This window comes from Leptodactylus fuscus, chromosome 5, assembly GCF_031893055.1.
Source record: "Leptodactylus fuscus isolate aLepFus1 chromosome 5, aLepFus1.hap2, whole genome shotgun sequence".
Taxonomy (NCBI): Eukaryota; Metazoa; Chordata; class Amphibia; order Anura; family Leptodactylidae; genus Leptodactylus; species Leptodactylus fuscus.
In genome coordinates this window covers 80,034,781-80,056,698 of record NC_134269.1, presented here as the reverse complement: position 1 = coordinate 80,056,698, position 21,918 = coordinate 80,034,781, and the positions used below count along the sequence as shown (strand labels likewise).

The window sequence follows — 21,918 nt, the reverse complement described above, 5'->3', positions numbered from 1 at the left end:
GTAAGAAGCTCCCGTTCAGTTGTGAATATACTGCAGGGGCTTTGTAAATTGGAAAGAGTTAACCTTTTGTTATCTTATGTAAGTTAATGTTTCTAAGTGGTTTGCAGCGTTCCATAGACACAGCCAGCCTGTGTGGTGAAGTGGTTAACTTACAGTAAGAGATGTAGACTGGATGTGCTGCCAGGCCGGAGTTTCACAGAGTGTTTATGACGGACTGCATTACAATCTACATTTTACAGCAGACCTCATAGTTTGGTTTACCCACAAACCTATCCACTTAGTTGACTTATCTAGCATATGTTACCATTTCAGTAACGATTTTTCTTTTGGCAGTGAAACACAGCTGATTTTTATTTTAATTTTTTTAGGCCGCTAGTGTTATCTTTACGTTTAACAAACTTTTCACCTTGGTTGATTCACATGTACCATGTTTATTCGGGATGCTGGGGGTTTGATAATGTCTGAACCTACAAAAACAGATGCATATTATGGCATTGTCAAAGTTGTGACATCTGCACATATGTGAACAGTGTTTATTAGTGGTGGGATTTATCTTTTTTTTTATTTATTTTTTTATTATAGTGGTTGTCTGGGACTATATTGACCACTGTGCTTCTAACTACTTGCCTAAGACAGCACACTAGTGGCTATACTTGGTATTGCAGCCCAGCCTGGTTTATTTGAATGGAACTAAGCTGCAAAGAGCCATGTGATCATTAAACCTGTCACTGTCATCAGGAAAGGAAGTGGAGCTCAGTATCACAGTCCCAGACAACCCCTATAAAGGAAGTCTACCATCTACCCCAAACATATTCAACTGTAACAGGCCATGTTCATACCTCTGTTAATGCATATTGCTATCCTCAGTCATAGGAAAAAACTTTCATTATGTATCTTTACATTGGGGTGAATGCAGACTGATACCTGGCAGAGGCGGTGTTCACCTGAATCTGTCATTTAATGTCCATAAAGCAACAAATATAAATAACTGTAGTGTGAACCTAGCCTTATAGGTCACATTACAGTGACCTATGTACATTTAGTATGTGTGGGACTCTTTAGACTTGGAATAAAACTTTGCAGTCTTATGCTATTTCACTGGAAGCATTGCTCTTGTTGCTAAAGTCCTGACCCCAGTAAACCAATAACCTAATTTGCATAAGACTTCAAAGCTGTTTTTCTACAAATGTGACTCGTATAGCAAAGAGATTTATCACTATAATGCACTCTGCATTGCAGTGAAAAGTTAAGTATACTAGGGGAGGGTTTGATATTTGTCACTATCTTATGAACTGATAACATGGGACTTTTTTGGACTATATTTTTGATTTATATACGCTGACTGATAATATAGGTCACGCCATCCACTAGTTACCATTCTGCTTCTCATCTCTTATTACAACATGGTCACAGTGTGATAACTTATAGATTTAACACTAATTGTCAAGATTTTTTTCAAATCTAATTTAAATGGTTATTCTCAGATTTTGTTGGGCCAATCCTTGGATATCCTGCAGATCAGCTGATTGAGATGAGCACTACTTCTGTTGATCACATGATCCTTCTGCTGCTCAGTCCGCATATAAATGGAACTGAAGCACTATATTAGACGTGACTGCTACGCTATGTATAGCGCTGTACCCTGTATGCAGAGGAAGCTTCAGCAGCAGATCAGTTTTCCAGGTTTCTGGATAGGGATAGGCTATTTTAACAATTCCAGAATCCTTTTAATCATTAGTCACGATTTGTTAGTTTGTAACATACTTTGTGCTTAGTTCCTTATTTGAGATTACGATTTTTATATGTGAATCGACCATACAGTTTTGAAGTGCTTTAGCTGAAAAATGAAGTGGGTCTTGGACACTGGCCACATGCAGCAGCTGAAGCATGTTTTCTTACTCATAAATACCTAAAAAAAAAAAAAAAATTAGGTATTTTTTAGTTTCATCTAGGGTTCGGGGGATATTGTCACTCCTTAGGGAGAGACCACCATATAGGTGTGTGGAGACTTGTTAAGCCTTTAGCACTCCACTTTGCAAGGAACTATGGGAAGAATATGCAAATCTGCCTTCCATGATGTAATTAGGAAGACAGTTGCTGCCTCATTGTTGCAAACCAATAGAGGGCGCTCACTGGAATGTGCAAGCCTGTCTTAAGACAGGATTCCAGTAAAATAACCCAATAATGGCTGCTCCCTTTAGCCTCATGCCCGACCTTCCAAGAGGCCTTTTTTAGCAATGACTCTGGGATTAATACCAGGTATAGTCTCTCAATCGAGGACAGCTGTTTCGATCTGGTTGGATCTCTTCAGCCCGATGTAGAGAGGACTATAACCTGGTAGAGGTGAGAGGCTTAGACAGGGTTCGGGGGACAATAAGGAGTGACAATGAGGCAGCAACTGTCTTCCTAATTACATCATGGAAGGCAGATTTGCATATTCTTCCCATAGTTGGTTTCATCTAGTGTAGGCAGTACTTCTATAATGCATCACTACAAAAATCCTTCTCCTGTCCTGTTAGATTACTACAATATAAGTATATGTAACTTTACCACCCTGGGTAATAGGCTGGATACTGTAAGAAATGATAAGCTCTGAAATGTTAGATCTGTATGGATATCAGCTTGTCTACTTACCCATGAAAGCTAGCAAACCGATCTTAAAGAGGGAGGGGAGTCTGCTTTCTTAATATGAATGGCAGTGACAGAAATCAGTTGATAATGTCATACTTCAGCACTCCTATGTGTAATCAGAAATAATTTTTTTTTTTTTTTTTTTCCCCCCCCTAGCAAGCTCATACCGGGTGGAAACGACCATATACATTTAAAGACTACCTCCTTCGTCAAAATCCAAGAAAGTAAGTGGTTTGTGTGTATTGTCAATTCTGTGTAGCTGGGAGGTTAAAAGTATACTCTTCAAATTCCTTTTTTTCCCCTTCTTTCCTGGTCAGGGGTATTACTTTAGCAATACACAATGGAATCCTATATATATATATATATATATATATATATATATATATATAATGACCATTTTGTCACAGAGTAAATTTAAAACATAACTTTTAATTTTTAAGATAAAAAAACAAAAAAAAGCCCCAATGTGCGCTAAAAATTGAGAAATGATACAAACTATACGGAATGATGGTGTCAGTGTGCGTTAATAAATTCCTCAATACATAACTGTAGTCACTGTATAGAAGGATAGTGACCCAATTAGGAGAATGTAGATAGGAGAGCCATGAGCCACTGCCCCTCAGATAGATATATATATATATATATATATATATATATATATATATATATTTTATATATATATATATATATATATATATATATATATATATATATATATATATATATAAAAATATATGAGCACCCTAACCTGTACTGGTTATAACAGTCACTCTAAACCCCTGGGGAAGGAAAGGGTATATGGATTTGGCATAAAATAGATATTGCTGCTCTCCTAGTCTGACCCAATGTGGGCTATGTACTCCTCATAGCTCCTCTACGCGTTTCACCAATGTATATTGCATGGCTCCTCAGGAGGACGATATTAAATATATACAGCCGCTATTGTTTGCAGTTAAAACTATATATATGAATATGACCAGGTGAAGAGAAATTTGTGCAGGACAGCTTTCAGCGCTCTACCTGCTGTGGAACTTAAATTCCCAGTAGGGTCCAATCACTTCTGTGGATGGCATCAAAAAGAGAAAAGCTACTGTGTATGTTGATGTAGTTCCTCTCCCCCCCCCCCCCCAACAGCTGAAGTGTCAAAGGTTGCTTTCCTCCTGCATTAGTGGTTATGTAGAGCAGTGTATGCCTGACTCGAGTATAAGCCGAGGGGAGCTTTTTCAGCATAAAAACTGTGCTGAGAATTTGGCTTATACTCGAGTGTATACGGTACATTTGTCCTACGATTTAAGCGTTTCATTGTTTTGATTTTTTTTTTTTGTTTACTTAACCTCTAAATACCTTCTATTTTAATGTTGCTTTTTATTTGAAGTCTTCAGTACATAAGGTGTTGTTGTTGTAGGCAGACACTAATGTACAGATTTTTTTTTTTTTTAAAACAAAAAACAGTAGGGGTATATTCTCCCATTGTAATGGAAAGCTCATCTGGACACTACAAAAATATGCATTTTAAAAATTGCTGTCCAAGTTGGGTATGCAGGAGGATGGCGAATGCATTTTTCAAACAGTTAAATGAATGTGAATTTGTGATGGCTAACTAGGAAACTAAAGTCAGGCATTAAGTTATGCAGAAAAATGATTTTACTGTCTGTTCAACTGCACATAAATACCAAGTAAAGTTCCCATGGCATACCTGGCAGCTCCACATACTTTAAGAGTTAAGTGAATATGTTCCAGAGAGAAAAGCAGAAGGATTTGGGTATGCCGTAAAGTGCCACCTGTTCTAATGAATTATCCTATTATCTCAGGCCTAGATGAATATTACATTCTGTTCCCAACATTGTTTATGCAGGAGTCGGCCAATGCCCATTCTAACCCCCTCTTTCAATAATAATACAGTTGGCTTAATGCTGTATTAAAGTTGGCTTTTGTTTAGTTGTATTTTAGGACTGCTCTTGCTTGGTTTAAATCATGGCAAGGTTCCCTTATTGTAACGGAGTAGGCTCACATATTTATAGCTGTATTATTGTGCTGTGTTCTTGTCCATTTATTTAAAGCCTGTGCTAATTGGATGATATTTGTATGAATGTGATTTTCAGAGAATGCTGTACACTGCCTCTTAAGTAACAAACAAGCCTGTAAATTCTTAGCACATTTTTGTCCAGATCCCAAACTTGAAAACCATAACACAAGTTTTCTTATTTCAGGCAGAGCTTCTAGTGTTTTATAACTCTGTTTTTTTGCTGGGCACGAAGATGGAATGTCTTTGCATACTTTCTGACCACATTCTAGAGAACTCTGAAAAATATGCTTGCTTAGGGTTTTCACCGTTTGATTCACATTCATTACATTTCATATTTTTATTTGGAAATTTATTAAAAGTATTTGGCTGTTTAGCATAATTTATGTTGGCCTAATGTGAAAACTGTAACCTAAAAGATCAGTTCTGAGTTTTTGCTTTAACTAGAATTGTAGTCAGAGAACCACAGGCCAGATTAGGAGATGCATATAAAATGACATGTATAATAAAGAAAAAAATTTAGTAACATTTAAAAAGTCAAATAAATTTAGTCAGCAGTAAACTGGTTAAAACCTAGATACAGTACCTTATATGGATGCTGTAGAATCACTCCTACATGTTCAGTAGTGGAGCCCTAGTGTGTGTGTTCTTCGCTCTAGATCCCCAGGCAGAGACTAAAGCCCTAGGCGAGCTAAGGTACCCCCCCAGTGATTTACATGTTAATTCTCCAAAGCTAAATAAGTGGCTTATATGGAACTCTACAATTGGGCTGATCCTACAGCACAAGCTGCTCCAGCCATTCTTATTCTACTCCTACACAAGAGTACTGTACAAGCGTGGTAGGCTTGTGCAGTTCCAAGGACTACTGGGCTACTGAACATGCTCAGTTTTCCTTAGAATAAAGATGGCCAGGGTACCATGGACTGTAGGCTTGGTCTGAACCCAAAGTGGCCAAGCCAACAGCACATGCATGGGATTTGAATCCCACTGAAGACAGCGTTGGCTGCTTACGCAGCAAAGATGTTGATCTGGACAGCTCATCTGCAAGAAAAGGGGTGATGCCATGGCTCAGGAGGCTGTATTTGGGGATCTGACAATGCTGTGCTCGGAGCACAGGCAGAACGTCCACTGTTCTCCCTGAGCTTCATTAACCTATATTAAAAAAAAAATATATATGTATTTCAAAAATGGCAGTGAGCATGACAAAAAAGAGTTAAGGCTATACCTACGTGTGTTTAATTAAAAAAAAAAAAAAAAAAAAAAAAAAAAAAAAAATCACAAATAATGACCTCCCTTAAAGGGGTTAAGGGTTATATGGTAGTTATATACCTTTTAGCTGTGCTTGGAATGATTTCTGGGTTTCTCTAGTTGCCGTTGGCATTCTGTTTACGTGGTGTTAGCTTCCTGCTGCGCAACTTCCTGTGTAGCTGCTACACTAGTTCCTCCCACCCTCCGTCTCACTATGCCCATTACTAGCGTGCGCTCTCCTTAGCTATCTATTTAGTAAATTTAGAAGTTGGGTGAGGGGATTTAAGGCTAAAACCTTAGGGTATGTTTTTGAGCAGGCTTTGAGGCTAAAAGTCCCATGTAGCATTTTTGCAATGTGGGACTCTGGCTTAAAGGGGTTTTCCCAGCCCAAATTATAAAAACAAAAAAAGATAAAAAAAAAAAATTGGTGCTATTAATGGGTTAATAAATGCCCCGTATACCTTTTTTAGTGTTTTGAATTATTTCTGGGTGTCTCTGGTTGCTCATGTGGCAACAAGGCTTCTTCACTGTAAAGTCTGTGGAATCGCCTACTCTGGGAGCAGGTGACAGCTGATGGCTTCAAAAAGTCTTGAGTGATTATTTGTGCAATTTTTTATGGAATCAGTGCTTGCTTCCTTCACTCTTCCCTTAGACATGCACTTTCCATCCCTTGAACTAGATGGTCATGTAACAATGTAATATAGGTTGCCTGCAGTGACTGATTTGGCTGATCTTTATCTGGGTGGATTACACCTGGAAAAATGGCTATGAAACAGTACACCGAAAATGAAAAAACTGTCATGCCACATGTTGCCATATAGTCCCATCATTAAGGATGGGTTGCTGGGTTAGTCTTTTTGTGCCTTTACAGAGTGCAGTATTAAAATGCCACATGTGCTTGTGACTTTTTAAAGGTCACTTATGCAAGATAGGCAACTTTTTGCCCCCCCTCCCCACGATGGCCACCTTCTACCTGCTTCACCTCTGACTTCTCCCTCTGTGCTTATTGAAAATCATCTCTGAAGCATGTGGTCAATGCAGCTAGGGCCTGCATCCCAGTGCTATGGAAGTATTCTACTTCACCCTTAACTCCTACATTGGCTTCATAAGGTGGAGGAAATCCAGAGCAAGGAGGATTTCTCTGCGTGACTCGGATGTGCATGGGTCCTTTATTGGCGCCTAGACGCCATGGATACTTTGCCAGAGCTCGCAAGACTAGAGGCTTTGTGTCTTACACTGGAATCCATGGTTACTGCCTCTGGAACTCCTGACTGGATACTCTCTACCTGCCATTCCTCTTTCACAATAATAAAAAAGCAACCTTTTTAACCCGAGAAAACTCTGGCATGTGGGGATGATAAATGACCCCAAATGTGTGTATTCCACTTTCTAAAGAATATAATAGAGTTGTATGTGTAGCCATTCTCTTACATGGATATTACCAGAAATTACCAAAAGAACTAGTGCTAATACACAAGGCTATGGATAAGTTTACATTTTTGCTGCCTTGTCCAATGGACTGCAGTTGTTCACAGCAGGTTTTCATAACATGGGACATGTTACAGGACTCATTCATGGGTTAACTGAGCCAAACTGAACATCATGTGACCTGCACGTGTCCTATTTATCCCTGTCCATATTGAAATCCAAAGTGGGCTAAAGTGAGAAGTCTGTCCCTTTTGTCACATCTTGAATATTGCACATTAATGCACAGATCTTCATTGCACAGCCATATACTAGATAGCTATAAAAAAAAAGTGTTTGTTTTTAACAGTTTTGTTTAAGCAATGGTCTTACCACATTTTTTTTTCCCCCCAACAGTCAGAAGACTAAAGTCAAGGGACATCTTAGATTAAAAATCGCCTATCCAGAAGCTAACGAACATATCCCAGACCCAGTTAAGGAGGTCAGTTTTCTCCTAAGGTTCTTTTCAAATGTTAATACTTTTAAGTTTATTGTAATACTAGCTGGTGCCCACAACTTCATCTGTGGTGATTGTAGAAGTGGGTAAGCAGGCGTGGGTAAGGTTTTCGTACTGTGTATAAGGTATGGGATATGAAATGTAACTTTGTATCTTGTGTTTGCTGTAATTCTGAGACTACATGAGACTTTTGTGTTGAAGTTAATTTGTATTTCAGCTGCTATACGGTGTTCTGAGAAACTGTACATAGTGTGTTTGGGACAGAGGTATTTCAAGTGAATATACTTCGATATACAACATTGTATGATTTGTTATTTTCCGCCAGTACATGTAAGTTTTGGGCACAGGATACTCTTGAGCAAGCAACATAAAGTTCGGCCCTGTGCATGACAGTTTAGTAACTCCATGTGCCTCTTATTAATAGCAATTAACCCCATCATGTCCCTCACATTAACCCTTGTGTAAGTTACTGATATGTGAGAGACTTGGAGGTAATAATTAAGTATTTTCATTATTGAGGTCTTTTTAGTACCTCCATATGTCTCACATATTAGTAACCTTTATATGGGGTACACAGGGGTTAATATGAGGTACACAGGGGTTAATATGAGGGACATGATGGGGTTTATTGCTATTAATGAGAGGCACATGGAGTTACTTAGACTAAACTAATAACCCCTGTGTTTTTCAGTTTCACTTTGCTAGCAGCTTCCTTTCCTCCTCGGGGAATCTTTGCAGGATGCAGACCACTATAGCAGGCACAGAGCTGAGAGATTAAGCTCCACCCCCTGGGTTTCCTGCACCCCTCTCAAAGAAGAGTGTCCTTATGCCTCAGCTCTAGCAGAGCACTGAAGGGACATCGGACTTCATTTAACTCTTGCAGGATCTGTGCTGCTGGTGTGCCAGTGAAATATGGCAGGAGTTCCACTCTTGACATGTGTGGCAGGGGTTGCTGACCTCTGCTGTAGAGGGTAATATGATTTTTGTGGCTTGCTATGGTCCAAAGTGTGTGAGATTGCAGAGATAGTGATGTGAGTTTGGGTTTTGTGGGGGTCCTGGGAAAAACGTATGTGCGCTATTGTGACGAAAAGTAGCCTATTGCGCAATCGATTGTAGTGACTGTTTGTGGAAAATTTCAGCCAAATCGGTGGAGCGGGTTTTGTGTGATTGAGGAACAAACATCCAAACACACAAACCCAAACTGCAAGATTATTTTATGATTTAGTACTTTCTTATAAGACGATAAGAAATACTCCTAACAGCAATTTCTTTGAAGAAAAAAGTAAACCATGTTGTAATTCTTTAGAGGATGCCTGTGGCTTAAAGGAATGTTATGTTCCCACCTTTTCAATGGACTTGGATTCAACCACCAACATGTCCTCATGCAACTACCCATATTTTAAACATTTTATTAATATTTAAGGTGCCTGAGATGTCTGGTACTACTCTCCTATAGCTCCAGGCATATATACATTGCACCATGGAAGCAAAGGACAGCACATCTCACTTTACATGCACATTTTGGAAGCTGAAGCTATCCACAGTACACTGTGCATTACTTGGAGCGACCTAAGAAGTGTTCTGAACTCTACTCTGGCAAGTTTATTTAAAGGGGTTTTCAGGGCTTTTTTTTTTCTGTGCTATTAATGGATTAATAAGTGCACCCAAATACCTTTTAGCAGTATTATGAGTGAGTTCTGGGTTTCTGTGGGACTCACAATCTACATTAAAAAGAAAAAATAATTTGACTGAATACAGCAACAGATGTTAATGATGGGGTTAACCGAGCCTTATAGAGGAAGTCCACGGTATTTTTAAGGCCAGTACTCACAGCTTTCTCTCGACTACCTCACCAGTTATTGACTATCGCCATCTTTACAGGCAGATATATTTTGAAGCCATCTGTCATTCTTTGGTCAGGGTGACTTCTATCTTAGATTGGATATGTATATATGTGTGTAAATTTTTGTGTATTTTTTTTTTTCAATTCCTTTTTTTCTTAGCCTCGTTTACCCTGGGTTATAGTGGACAAACATGATCCTTCATTTGATCTACCAGAAAACAATGTGTTGCCAATAGCTCCAGGGTGGGAAGAGAAACAGGATTATCTAGGCAGAACTTACTATGTCAACCATGAGTTTAGAAGAACACAGTGGAGGAGGCCTACCATTCAGTAAGTGACTGGCGTGAGTGTGAAAATTAGAATGTGACAAAGTGGTCTACTACAGCATTTCTCAACCTGTTCAAGTGAAGTACACGCCACGGAGTCCCCACAGAGTACCCTGAAAGTAGTGATGACTTATCAATATTAAAATAAGGCCTAATTTGGAACCACCATCAACAGTTTTCTAATGGCCCTTTCTGTGCCCCTACATGGTGTAATGACCCCCCAATGACAACTGAGTGTAAGTGGTGAGCTGTGTTTGTTACTAGCCAGTCTGCTACCCACATTACCTTTCTGCTCCTGGGCCTGCTGTAATATCAGCACTTGCTAGTCAATACAGCTCTTCACTTATTCCCCAGGGTGCCTCTAACTGCAATGAGCGCCTCCATCACTACTGATAGTAGTTCTTATGTCACTTCTAACCCAGGCTGGGAGCTTGTAGTTGAGTGTACATGTTCCTCCTGGGCGGTGGTGGGGCGATCGATGATTTTCAGCTATGGGAATACCACAGGTTGAGAACCACTGCTCTACAGTAGTTAACTGTATTGAAATTCATATGTAAAACATGCAAATGATACTGAGAGAGTTTTCATGGGCAATCAAGTCTACCAGATCTTCTAATATGACAGCATATGCTACAAGGAAAGTGCCAAAGGCAAGCCATTGTGGCAACTGCATCTTTTCATGGCAAAACAGACATGGCCCTAAGACTGTTCACACAACCAAGCTGTTTCCTGGTCATGGTTTTTCACTATTCAATGTTGGATTTATAGATAAATATCTCTCTCCTTTATGGCACTCTTTGTGGGTACAGTCACCAGTGGCACCTATAGAACTAGGTTTACAGATGAATAGTCAGAATTAGATTTATGTGTCACTATGTTGAAAATCTAAAGTAAAATAAAATGTGATATTTTCTCAGAGAAGGCACAGCTGGTCCAGAAAGTGGTAATACTCAGTTGGAGGCTCAAAATGCATTCACTGCTCGGAGACAAATTTCTGAGGAGACAGAAGTAACAGAAGCACCAGAAGCCAAAGATTCTTCAGAGGTGAATTGATGATGCCCTTGAATGAGTTGTATTACAAATATATTATAACCCATTGCACTCTTGTAAATGGTAAAGATACAGGAGTAGGTTCACAGCTCGCATTAGATGCGTCTTTTTATACACACAATAACTGATGCACTCTTGCTATTGGCTCCAAAATAGAATCAGGCATTTCAGGTTATTGAATAATATTGTATTCAGTCAATGTAATTTTCGTGTGTAAAATTTGGGCTACTGATTGTCAATGCAGATTTCAAATACTGCATTGTACAAGTATTACATAGCGCCCAATCTTAACACCTTTGGGTATGTCTCTTCTCTACAGTTTTGGGGTTTTTTTTGGAGGGGGGGGGTTTCCTTCAGATCTGTATGTTTGATACAGTTGTAAAAATTTTATGTTGATTCATTGACTTAAGGCATCCCAATGGAAGTGAAGAGACATGGCCAAAGCTACAAGCTAAATTACCTTTTTATAGTGAAAAGGATATATAGAAAAACTAATTTTTTAAAAAATTTTTTTATTTATTTATTTTTTTTTTTTTTTTTGGGGGGGGTTCTAAGGCTATTGCTGAACCCCACCTACTTGGCCTGAAGAAGACACCTGCCCGGCGTTAAACAGCATAACTATTTTAAGCTGTTCTTGTCCTTGGAACCACAAACAGAACCAATTTCTTAACCATCCACATTGCCTGTTTTTATGTTTATAATTTCCCAGTGCTTCTCTATATCCTTTCCATTTTGTGTCACCACCCACTGCGTGGGATGGTGTCCGGTTAAGAGCTGCAATTGGCCTGGTGGACTCCTGACTAGAGTCTATTATTTCCACCAGACGGGTGCCAGGTCACCATTTTTAAATTTCTCTTACCTTCTACAGTCCTATGAAAAAGTTTGGGCACCCCTATTAATCTTAATCATTTTTAGTTCTAAATATTTTGGTGTTTGCAGCAGCCATTTCAGTTTGATATATCTAATAACTGATGGACACAGTAATATTTCAGGATTGAAATGAGGTTTATTGTACTAACAGAAAATGCGCAATATGCATTAAACCAAAATTTGACCAGTGCAAAAATATGGGCACCTCAACAGAAAAGTGACATTAATATTTAGTAGAGCCTACTTTTGCAAAGATAACAGCCTCTAGTTGCTTCCTGTAGCTTTTAATTAGTTCCTGGATGAAGGTATTTTGGACCATTTCTTTCTACAAAACAATTCAAGTTAAGTTAGATGGTCGCCGAACATGGACAGCCCGCTCTCAAATGATCTGAAAACAAAGATTGTTCAACATAGTTGTTCAGGGGAAGGATACAAAACGTTGTCTCAGATTTAACCTGTCAGTTTCCACTGTGAGGAACATGGTAAGGAAATGGAAGACCACAGGGACAGTTCTTGTTAAGCCCAGAAGTGGCAGGCCAAAAAAAATATCAGAAAGGCAGAGAAGAAGAATGGTGAGAACAGTCAAGGACAATCCACAGACCACCTCCAAAGAGCTGCAGCATCATCTTGCTGCAGATGGTGTCACTGTGCATCAGTCAGCAATACAGCACACTTTGCACAAGGAGAAGCTGTATGGGAGAGTGATGAGAAAGAAGCCGTTTCTGCACGTACGCCACAAATAGAGTTGCCTGAGGTATGCAAAAGCACATTTGGAGAAGCCAACTTCATTTTGGAAACAAAGATTGAGTTGTTTGGTTATAAAAAAAAAAGGCGTTATGCATGGCGTCCAAAAAGAAACAGCATTCCAAGAAAAACACTTGCTACCCACTGTAAAATTTGGTGGAGGTTCCATCATGCTTTGGGGCTGTGTGGCCAATGCCGGCATCGGGAATCTTGTTAAAGTTGAGGGTCGCATGGATTCCACTCAGTATCAGCAGATTCTTGAGAATAATTTTCAAGAATCAGTGACGAAGTTGAAGTTACGCCGGGGATGGATATTTCAGCAAGACAATGATCCAAAACACTGCTCCAAATCAACTCAGGCATTCATGCAGAGGAACAATTACAATGTTCTGGAATGGCCATCCCAGTCCCCAGACCTGAATATCATTGAACATCTGTGGGATGATTTGAAGCGGACTGTCCATGCTCGGCGACCATCTAACTTAACTGAACTTGAATTGTTTGTCTAAAATACCTTCATCCAGGAACTGATTAAAAGCTACAGGAAGTGACTAGAGGCTGTTATCTTTGCAAAAGGAGGATCTACTAAATATTAATGTCACTTTTCTGTTGAGGTGCCCATACTTTTGCACCGGTCAAATTTTGGTTTAATGCATATTGCACATTTTCTGTTAGTACAAAAAACCTCATTTCAATCCTGAAATATTACTGTGTCCATCAGTTATTAGATATATCAAACTGAAATGGCTGTTGCAAATACCAAAATATTTAGAACTAAAAATGATTAAGATTAATAGGGGTGCCCAAACTTTTTCATAGGACTGTATATCAGGGGTAGGGAATGTGTGGCTCTCCAGCTGTTGCAAAACAACTCCCAGCATGCATACTTGCTCTGCTGTTCTTGGAACGCCCATGGAAGTGAATGGAGCATGATGAGAGTTGCAGTTTCATAGCAGTCTGAAAGCTGAAGGTGTTCCCTACCCCTGTTCTTTAGTGATATTCATTGCACCTAATACAATATTTGCATTGAATATCACTAATCCAAACACTCAACTTAAAATACATTGAGTTGTAGTACCAGGCATAGCCACGTTGGATGTGACACACTGCTTTGGTACACACAAACAAACTGATTTCTGCAGTTTGGATCATGTGTTAATGCTGTGAAATGTTCCTTTGGAGAAAGTGAAACCTGAAGTATATTCCTCATATCTGTTTTATGTGGGCAATCAGGTTATGAAATCTGAGAGGAAAATATATGGAGTTCTTAATTAACACTCTTTAAATCTCTCAACTGGTAATGTTAAAACAAGAACAGATGAAGACTTTCTGAAGATTCATGGTTTCATGTTTCTCCTTTTATTAGAGCTGGGAAGTTGTTCCTGGAGATGAGTCTATGGTATATACATTTTATAGAACCCATCCTATTCAACCCACTGCCGACAGTGACCTTCAAGAACAAGTCTCTGACGAGCTCACTTCTAATCTGCACATATCTGAAGAAGCCTCCGCTAGCGCTGTGAGTGATTCTTTTTGCTGTTATATAACATTTGTTTATTACCTTTCATGCATCATCCAAAGTCTATAAATCAATGATTGCCATTATTAAAAATGACTAAAAATATTGATGACCTATTCAGAGCACCCCCTCCTGATAAGCTTTTCTTAGCAGTTGATAGAGACTGTAGCAGGAAAGTGACAAGTCCATCCTCTGTATAGTTGGTAAACCGTCTCTGCAGCTTAGCCTCCCATTCAAGAAAAGGAGCATTGATCTGCAGTAGCCTGGTCACTACACAGGGAATGAAGCTAAGTGTAAGTTGCTGAGATAAAACTGTTCAATGGGGGTGCTGAGTGTAGGACACCCACTGATCTGTTATTGATGACTGCTCCATAGGTTAGATTTTGAATATTTTTAGCCAAGAGAACTCCTGTAAATTGGGTGTGCCATCAGACTATACTTTCATATGAGGGCAACATATATAGGGACAGGACTACTCTATTAGCCAAAACATCATAAAAAAGATAAACTAAAGCTCTCCAGACATAGCTGGTTGTTCTCACAATGATTGGCGGTGGCCTGCGGTTTCTATAGATGCACAGCAGTCAACCATTGCTCAACGCCAATACAGGCAGAGGATAAGTTTGTTCTTGGTGAATAACTCTTTGAAGCTAATTCCTTATTAATAAAGGGCTGTGTCATTAAGCAAAGTATTCCTACCACCCACATCACTTGATTGGGACTTTTCCAGTTCTCTAATACATCTGTTCCAAAAGCAATGCTATGTCACAAGTACACCACCCCACCACCAATAGTTCCTGGAATGATTGGTGATACCAGTGGGTATGGACCATTACCAATCATAAATTGATGATATATCCTATTCTCCGATGGAAACGTTTTCATTAACCATTCAATCCAGCTCCACTTTGCATACTATATATATACATTTTTGTTTCTTATATTTTGTGAAGGCCCATTCCAGCAGAAGAGAGAATCTGCAATCCTATACACAGGAAGAACTTCCCACACTACCTGTTGTAAGATTGGTTTTCCTTCTAATGCATGAAAACTTGGTTGTCTTACTAATCTTGACCCCTTTCCTGTGGTCTGTGTACAGCATGGATACATCTTGGGTTTGTGAAAGAGAAAATTTTTCACAAACTCAAGGTTTTGTTTTGACCTAGTGTAGGATTTGCTCGTATAGTGAGTTTGCATGCATGATTGATATTGAATGCCTATCCTTAGGACAAGTTGTCCAGCGCTCCTACCATTTAGCGTTGAAGAGGCCATAGCTGGGGTGAACAATTCTTCTCCCACACCCTCCTTCCTCCCTTTCCTTTAGTGATCTCACATCTACATGGCCTTGCTGCAGCTCAATATCTTTTAGGTAAGAGAACTGTGCTGCCATATCAAGCACACAGCCGCTATATGAAGTGCATCACTATGCCTGGTATACAATGAAGAGACTGGTGCACTTGTCTGAATGTCATGGCCTGTTCAAACAGCTGAACGGTATGGGACAGGGACTTAGCCATCACTGTTTTCATGTTGATGACTATTCCTAAGGGTAAGCCATCAACCGCATCGTCCTGGAGATCCCCTTGTAGCACCTTTTTAAATATCTGTGGAATTTTTTTTTTTTTTCAGCATTTAGTACCATAGGATGTGTTTGAATTAAAAAAAAAAAAAAACTTTTGTTTCAGTTGTTACCGACAACTTCAGGGTTACCACCTGGTTGGGAGGAAAGAAAAGATCCGAAAGGAAGGTCGTATTATATAGATCACAATACAAAAACTACAACGTGGGGAAGGCCTAAAGTTCAGGTACGAGTGTTTTCATGTCAGTAAATACTTTATTAAATAACATCTTTAACAATTCTATATTTGACATGCATTTTTTTGAGATTTGTTTTTTTTGATGTCTCCATTTATAGTTGCGTATATTGAAGTGCACTGGTTATCTATTCATCCCATCAGTTTTATTTCAGATGATACATAGGACATATGTTTTTAGTTGGTATACACAGGTTTTATACCACTCTGATGTATGGACTTGACTTGCAGTAGCATCCTTGTGAGTGTGCAGGGAAATGCCTAACTGGTAATACCCAGCTGTCAGTTCACTATTTATGTGCAAAGTTAAACCAGACATGACGGGAGAGCCATGATCCTGGGAATGAAGACAAACATTTGTGTAGTGCTGCATTCCCCCTTGCTGATTTCCCTGATTACTTTGATTTGCAAGGTCCTACACCTAGGTTCCATTGTTGTCATGGTTATGGGTCTGTACTCATTTTCTTTTGAGCTGAGTGGTTTATGGGTTGCTCAGTCTCATGGAGGACTTGGGTTTTGTTTTTTGGGGTGTGTTTTTTTTTTTTTTTCTTTTTTTTTTTTTTTTTTTTTTGTCCCTTACAGGGAATTGGGCAAGGGCATAGAGGAACAGAAGTCAAGTACTCCATTAGAGCAGTGTCCCAGAATTAAATATTATAGTTTTGCATTAGATTGTCTAAATGCTGCCATGTTTGTGACATAGCCATTTCTCTGAATAAGATCTGGGAGCAGCAATTGGTTAATATGGCAGCCCAGGGCCTAATGATGTAATACAGGCTGCCTTTGTGAATTTCACAATACACTGCAATGTGTTAGCAAAAAAAGTAAAATAAATAAAATACCACACTGTTTCACTTAAAATATTTAAATAAAAAGCGGTCAAAATATATCACATTCCCTAAAATGGTATAAATGGTGCATCCAGCCATCCAGAGAAGATACATTTTGCAGCCAGTGTGCAGAAATATAAAAATTGGCTACTAGTGTCAGTATAGGACAACTCTCAAGAAATCTTTTTTTCAATGTCTTGGGTTTTCTTTTTTTGAAAGGTATTAAGAGGACTAACACCTAAACAAATTTAGCATTGCTGTAATCGCAACAATGTGGAGAATATTGGAATAGTGTCAGTTGACTGCACAGTGAACGCTGTTAAAACAACTCTTAATGTGGTGCAAATGTACCGGTAGTTTTTTTTCTAATTCTACTCCATGCTGAATTTTCTTTCAGCTTTCCAGTACACTGCATTTCAGCATGGAACAATTTAATATGCCATACAATTTGTTCTGCAGAAATGAAGCCTTCAACAGTTCTGTGAATAGAAAAAATGTATGGTTTTTAAGACAGGGAGTAAAAAACTGCAGGTGGAATAGGTTAAAAATGCAATTATTTTTAAAAGGTGAACTCTTGAATTACACAAGTCAGAAACGTTGTGCTTATTTTGATAGTTAATGGTGTCAAGGAATCCACTATAGTTAATCTTGGTGTTCTGCATTGATCATTGGTGAAGCCCCAGCACTGACAGATTGGCAGATAAAAAAAAAAAAAAAAAAAAAAAAGTTTGAAGAGCCCTGTTTTAGTGGATACCTTTGACTTGGTTCTTAGGCTTCAAGAGTTGAAGTGCTTCTTGAAAAAATAACCTAGTCTTAAAGATTGTTGCAGGGCAAGTTCCTTACAAACCTAGTTCTTGGGGGAATGTTTTTGCTGTCTGTTTATGGAAAAAAATGTTACAGCATTTAGAGATTTTTGGGGGTAGGCTTTTCAGCTAATGTGTTGCTAACATTCACTCTCAGAAGCCTACAAATGTGGAAACGTCGCAGGCATCACCCGCTGAAAATGATCCTAGTGGTTCCTCTCAGCCGCCACCAGGAGAAGAAGCAGCCAAACCGAATGTGGACCAGGATCAGGAACCCCTTCCCCAAGGATGGGAAATGAGGCGAGCCCCAAGCGGACGACCTTTCTATGTCAATCACAACACAAAGTCTACTACATGGGTTCGTGAATCTTCCACTTTTATCAATGATCACGTTATTCTGTCTCTTTTAAAACAAATTCCTGTGCAAGCACTTTTTTTCTTTATTTTTCACTATAAAACTAGTAACAAAATGTAGTGTACCATGTTGGCCAAAAATGAGGTAAAACTGGAGTAATGGGGATGGGAGGGGTTTAGAGTACCAACAGAAGGGTACCCTTAGTGTGTACATATGACCTCGAACATCTTAAGGAAAATTGATGCTGACCTTACATCAGTACAGCAGGACTATAAAATTTCTGCAACATTTTCATGTAGATGCTCCAATGTGGTGGTCATGATACCATCTGTACAAGGTGCCCCAATAAAGGAATTTACATCGGGGAAACAGAACAATAATTGTAGGCCAGGATGATTGTACACAGGCATACACTACTGGATCCCCCTGTGGATAAACTCTTCTCTGGGCCAGATATAGCTGGTCATACTTAAACTGGCCCTTATTAAAAGACTTTAGACTCAGGACTTTTAAGACCATTTTGGCAAGGACCAAAAGTTAAAAGCGGGGCCCCAAATGCTGATAAACCAATAATGTCATATTTCCAGTGGCAGCCCCTTTAATGCCCCCTTTCTGCCCTAATCAGTAATAATCCCCTTCACAAATAGTGCTACCTTATAAATAATAGTTCACCTTATAAATAGTCCAGCTTATTTATTAATAGCCCTCATTCATAAGTCCATGTTATCAATGTTAGCCCTCTTGTAAATAGCTATCTTATAAATAATGGTTCACCTTATAAATAGCCTTTTTAACAATCTCCTTATAGCTTCCCTCTTAGAAACAAAAGCGACCACATCATAATAGCCGTGTGTGTGTGTTATATATAATATTGTATATAAAATATTCTCTCCTGTAGTAGTGGCACCTCCTGTGTGTTTTTAGGTCTTCCATGGCAGAGGAAGGACTTTTCAGCTCCCTGCTCTGATAGGATGAAATTGTATCGTACACAGCACGCTGATACCTCTGGACCTGCTCTTCACAAATGAGGGAGAAAATCATTGGCAAAAGGACTCTATTTAACTCCTGAATTTGAGCCCTTTCATTTACATAATACACCCGCACTTCTATCATACAAATTCCTAGATTAATACAAACCCCCCCCCAACTCCTTACCACTATAACCTCATTACCCTGCATTATGTAATGTTTCACCTCGTGAACAAATGGTCTTTGTGTAGCATCTTGCTAATGTTGTGTTCTCATTAAGGCCTGGTGCACAGCTGTGTTCGGTATTCCGTTCAGGGAGTCCACATGGGGACCTCCCAAACGGAATACCGAGCGCATTAGAGGTGAGCAGTGAAAGCAAACAGACCCCATAGACTATGATGGGTCCATGTTTTCCGTGCAGTGTCCACACAACATGCGGACAGAAAAGTACTTCATGAACTATTTTCCTGTCTGCATGACTTGTGCGGACTCTGCATGGAAAGCACAAGGACCCATTATAGTCTATGGGGTCCCTGTGCTTTCAGTTGTCATCTGCTTGTCTATGCGTTCGGTATTCTGTTCGGGGGGCTCCCTAAATGGAATAATGAATGCAGATGTGAACCAGGCCTCACTTGGAAATGCCTGAAGGAGCCTCTGTGCTTTGAAAGCTTGCCAACATACTTTTATTAGCTAACCAGAAAAACTATCGTGCCTACAACACTTTTTTTTTTTTTTTTTTTTTTTCTTTTTGACACAAGGTGAAAACTATTAAATCTAGTTGCTTATCTAGATGAATCTATACATCACTCATTCATGTGTGTGTGCACAATCTCACATTCTACAGAACTGTGTATAGCACAATTCTCTGTGATCCAGATACCAGTAAACATCTGAGTCACAGTTGACAGATGCGAAGAACGATTAGTTGTACAAGTGTTCATCTACTCACTTGTCTGGTAGAAAAAGCCCACCCCATCCTAACTGTGCCAGTCAGAGTGCATAGCATCTTTCTCCCTAGTGTCTCTTGTAGGTCCCCTCCCCCACACGCAGAACCAGGAAGTTAAATTTTTTTGTCCTTGGTGGGATTCAAACCAAGGACTTCAGTGCTGCAAGGCTGCAGTGTTAACCACTGAGCTACTGTGTGGCCCCAAAAGTTTGGACTCTAGACTTTTCAAAGGTCATCTACAATATCTGGTGCAATGGAAGGGTTATGGACCAGAAGAGAACTCATGGGAACCAGAAAGCAATGTTCATGCCTCTAGGCTTACAAGGACATTTCATCAAAGGTATCCAGCTCCTAAGATGTCCAGAGGCCATCCTGAAAGGAGGGGGCTACTGTCAGACACTGAAGTCCCTGGGTTCAAGTCCTGAGGCTGCAGCTCTTCCAACTGAGCTATTCAGCTTCCAACATTTTCTGAAATGCTTGTATTTTTGTATAAATATATATTTTCTAACTGACCAAAGGCAAAAATATTTTCAGCAATTGAGTTCTGTACTTTATCACAGTACGTGGCAAGTGCTGCATAAGGAGTACTCGCTAGTCACTAAGTCTGGGTTCGCACTAGCGTCGGTGTCTGACAGTTCATGTCCACAGCTAATGTCCACAGCTAATGTCCACAAGATTTTAGCATCGGACACTCGCTGTGTTCGTTTACAATTTTCATTATTTTAAATGGGATATTATGTTGTCCTTTAGTGTCCGTGTGTGTCCTTAAGTGTCTGTTTACAAAGATGTCCAATTTTTCAAGCGGACAGCTAAATTCTACATGTAGGATTTAGCTGTCCGCTTGAAAAATCGGACAACGTTGTAAATGGGCACTTAAGAACACACACTTGACACTAAAGGACACAACATATATCCCATTTAAAATAATGAAAATTGTTAAATGAACACAGCTAGTGTCCGCAGCGAAAATCTTGCGCGGACACTAGCTGTCGGACACAGATGCTAGAGTGAACCCAGCCTAACAAATTCAGCAGGTAAAAGCTGTCTGGAACTCCAGCCCCTTTTTCCTCTTCTGAATGATCGCCTCTCATTTGATCATGAATCAGATTAGGAGATAATTGCAGTATTTTAGGCTTCGGTCACACAGTCAGCAGATTTTACTAAGAATGGTATGTCCTACTCCAGGTAGTTCACTATTAAAGTGTGTGCATTGTATGGAACATCATGCTATGAACAATCATACCTTTTATTTAGTCCAGTAGAGGCACACTTTCCTTTTTAAGCAGGCTTCTTTTTTTTTTTTTTTTTTTTTTTTTAATGTAAGTATGCAATTGAAACTCTAGTTCTGTTTTGTTTTTTTTTCTTGCCACCTCTGTAGGAAGACCCAAGACTACGAGTTTCGGTACCCATACGGCCAAAGTATCCTATAGATTTGTCAGACCTGGGACCATTACCGGTAAGTGAGAAATAATGTAAGGCTGGGTGATCATAATTTAAACCAAAACTGTGATAGAAAGTTTTACATAGATTATGATTGGTTATTTTAGAGCACTGTATTTTGGTTTTTGTTTACTCAGATATCTGTTATTCACATATCATATAGCTAGTGATTAGAGATGAGCGAGTAGTACTCGATTAAGTAGGTATTCGATCGAATACTCGATCGAGTACCACTCGCTATTCGAATGTAAAAGTTCGATGCAGAACCAGCATTGATTGGTCGAATGCTACACAGTCGGCCAATCAACGCTGGTTCTTCTCCTACCTTTAGAAGTCTTCTCCGTGCAGCTTCCCCGTGGCGTCTTCCGGCTTTGAATTCATTCTTCCAGGCAGCGGCCCTGGGCAGAGCCGACTGCGCATGTCCGCTTGTAGTGGGGGCATGCACAGTCGGCTCTGCCCAGGCCTGATGCCTGGCAGAGTGAATTCAGAGCCAGAAGATGCCGCGGGGACGCTGCAAGGAGAAGACTTCTCGGAGGATCCAGCCCGACCCTCACTCGTGGACTTGGTAAGTATAATTTGATCGAATGTT

The 21,918-nt window shown here is 39.6% G+C and overlaps 1 protein-coding gene across 2 annotated transcripts in view; it reads left to right on the top strand.

Moving 5' to 3' along the window:
- NEDD4 (NEDD4 E3 ubiquitin protein ligase) overlaps window positions 1–21,918 on the top strand; it is a 92,472-nt gene that overhangs the window by 47,306 nt on the left and 23,248 nt on the right. For both annotated transcript variants that reach the window (XM_075273488.1, XM_075273487.1), the window contains 9 exons: window positions 2,788–2,855; window positions 7,724–7,808; window positions 9,827–9,996; window positions 10,910–11,036; window positions 14,023–14,175; window positions 15,129–15,194; window positions 15,861–15,980; window positions 17,777–17,977; window positions 21,268–21,345. In XM_075273488.1, coding sequence (XP_075129589.1) covers window positions 2,788–2,855; window positions 7,724–7,808; window positions 9,827–9,996; window positions 10,910–11,036; window positions 14,023–14,175; window positions 15,129–15,194; window positions 15,861–15,980; window positions 17,777–17,977; window positions 21,268–21,345 — 1,068 coding nt within the window. The remainder of the gene's footprint in view (window positions 1–2,787; window positions 2,856–7,723; window positions 7,809–9,826; window positions 9,997–10,909; window positions 11,037–14,022; window positions 14,176–15,128; window positions 15,195–15,860; window positions 15,981–17,776; window positions 17,978–21,267; window positions 21,346–21,918) is intronic.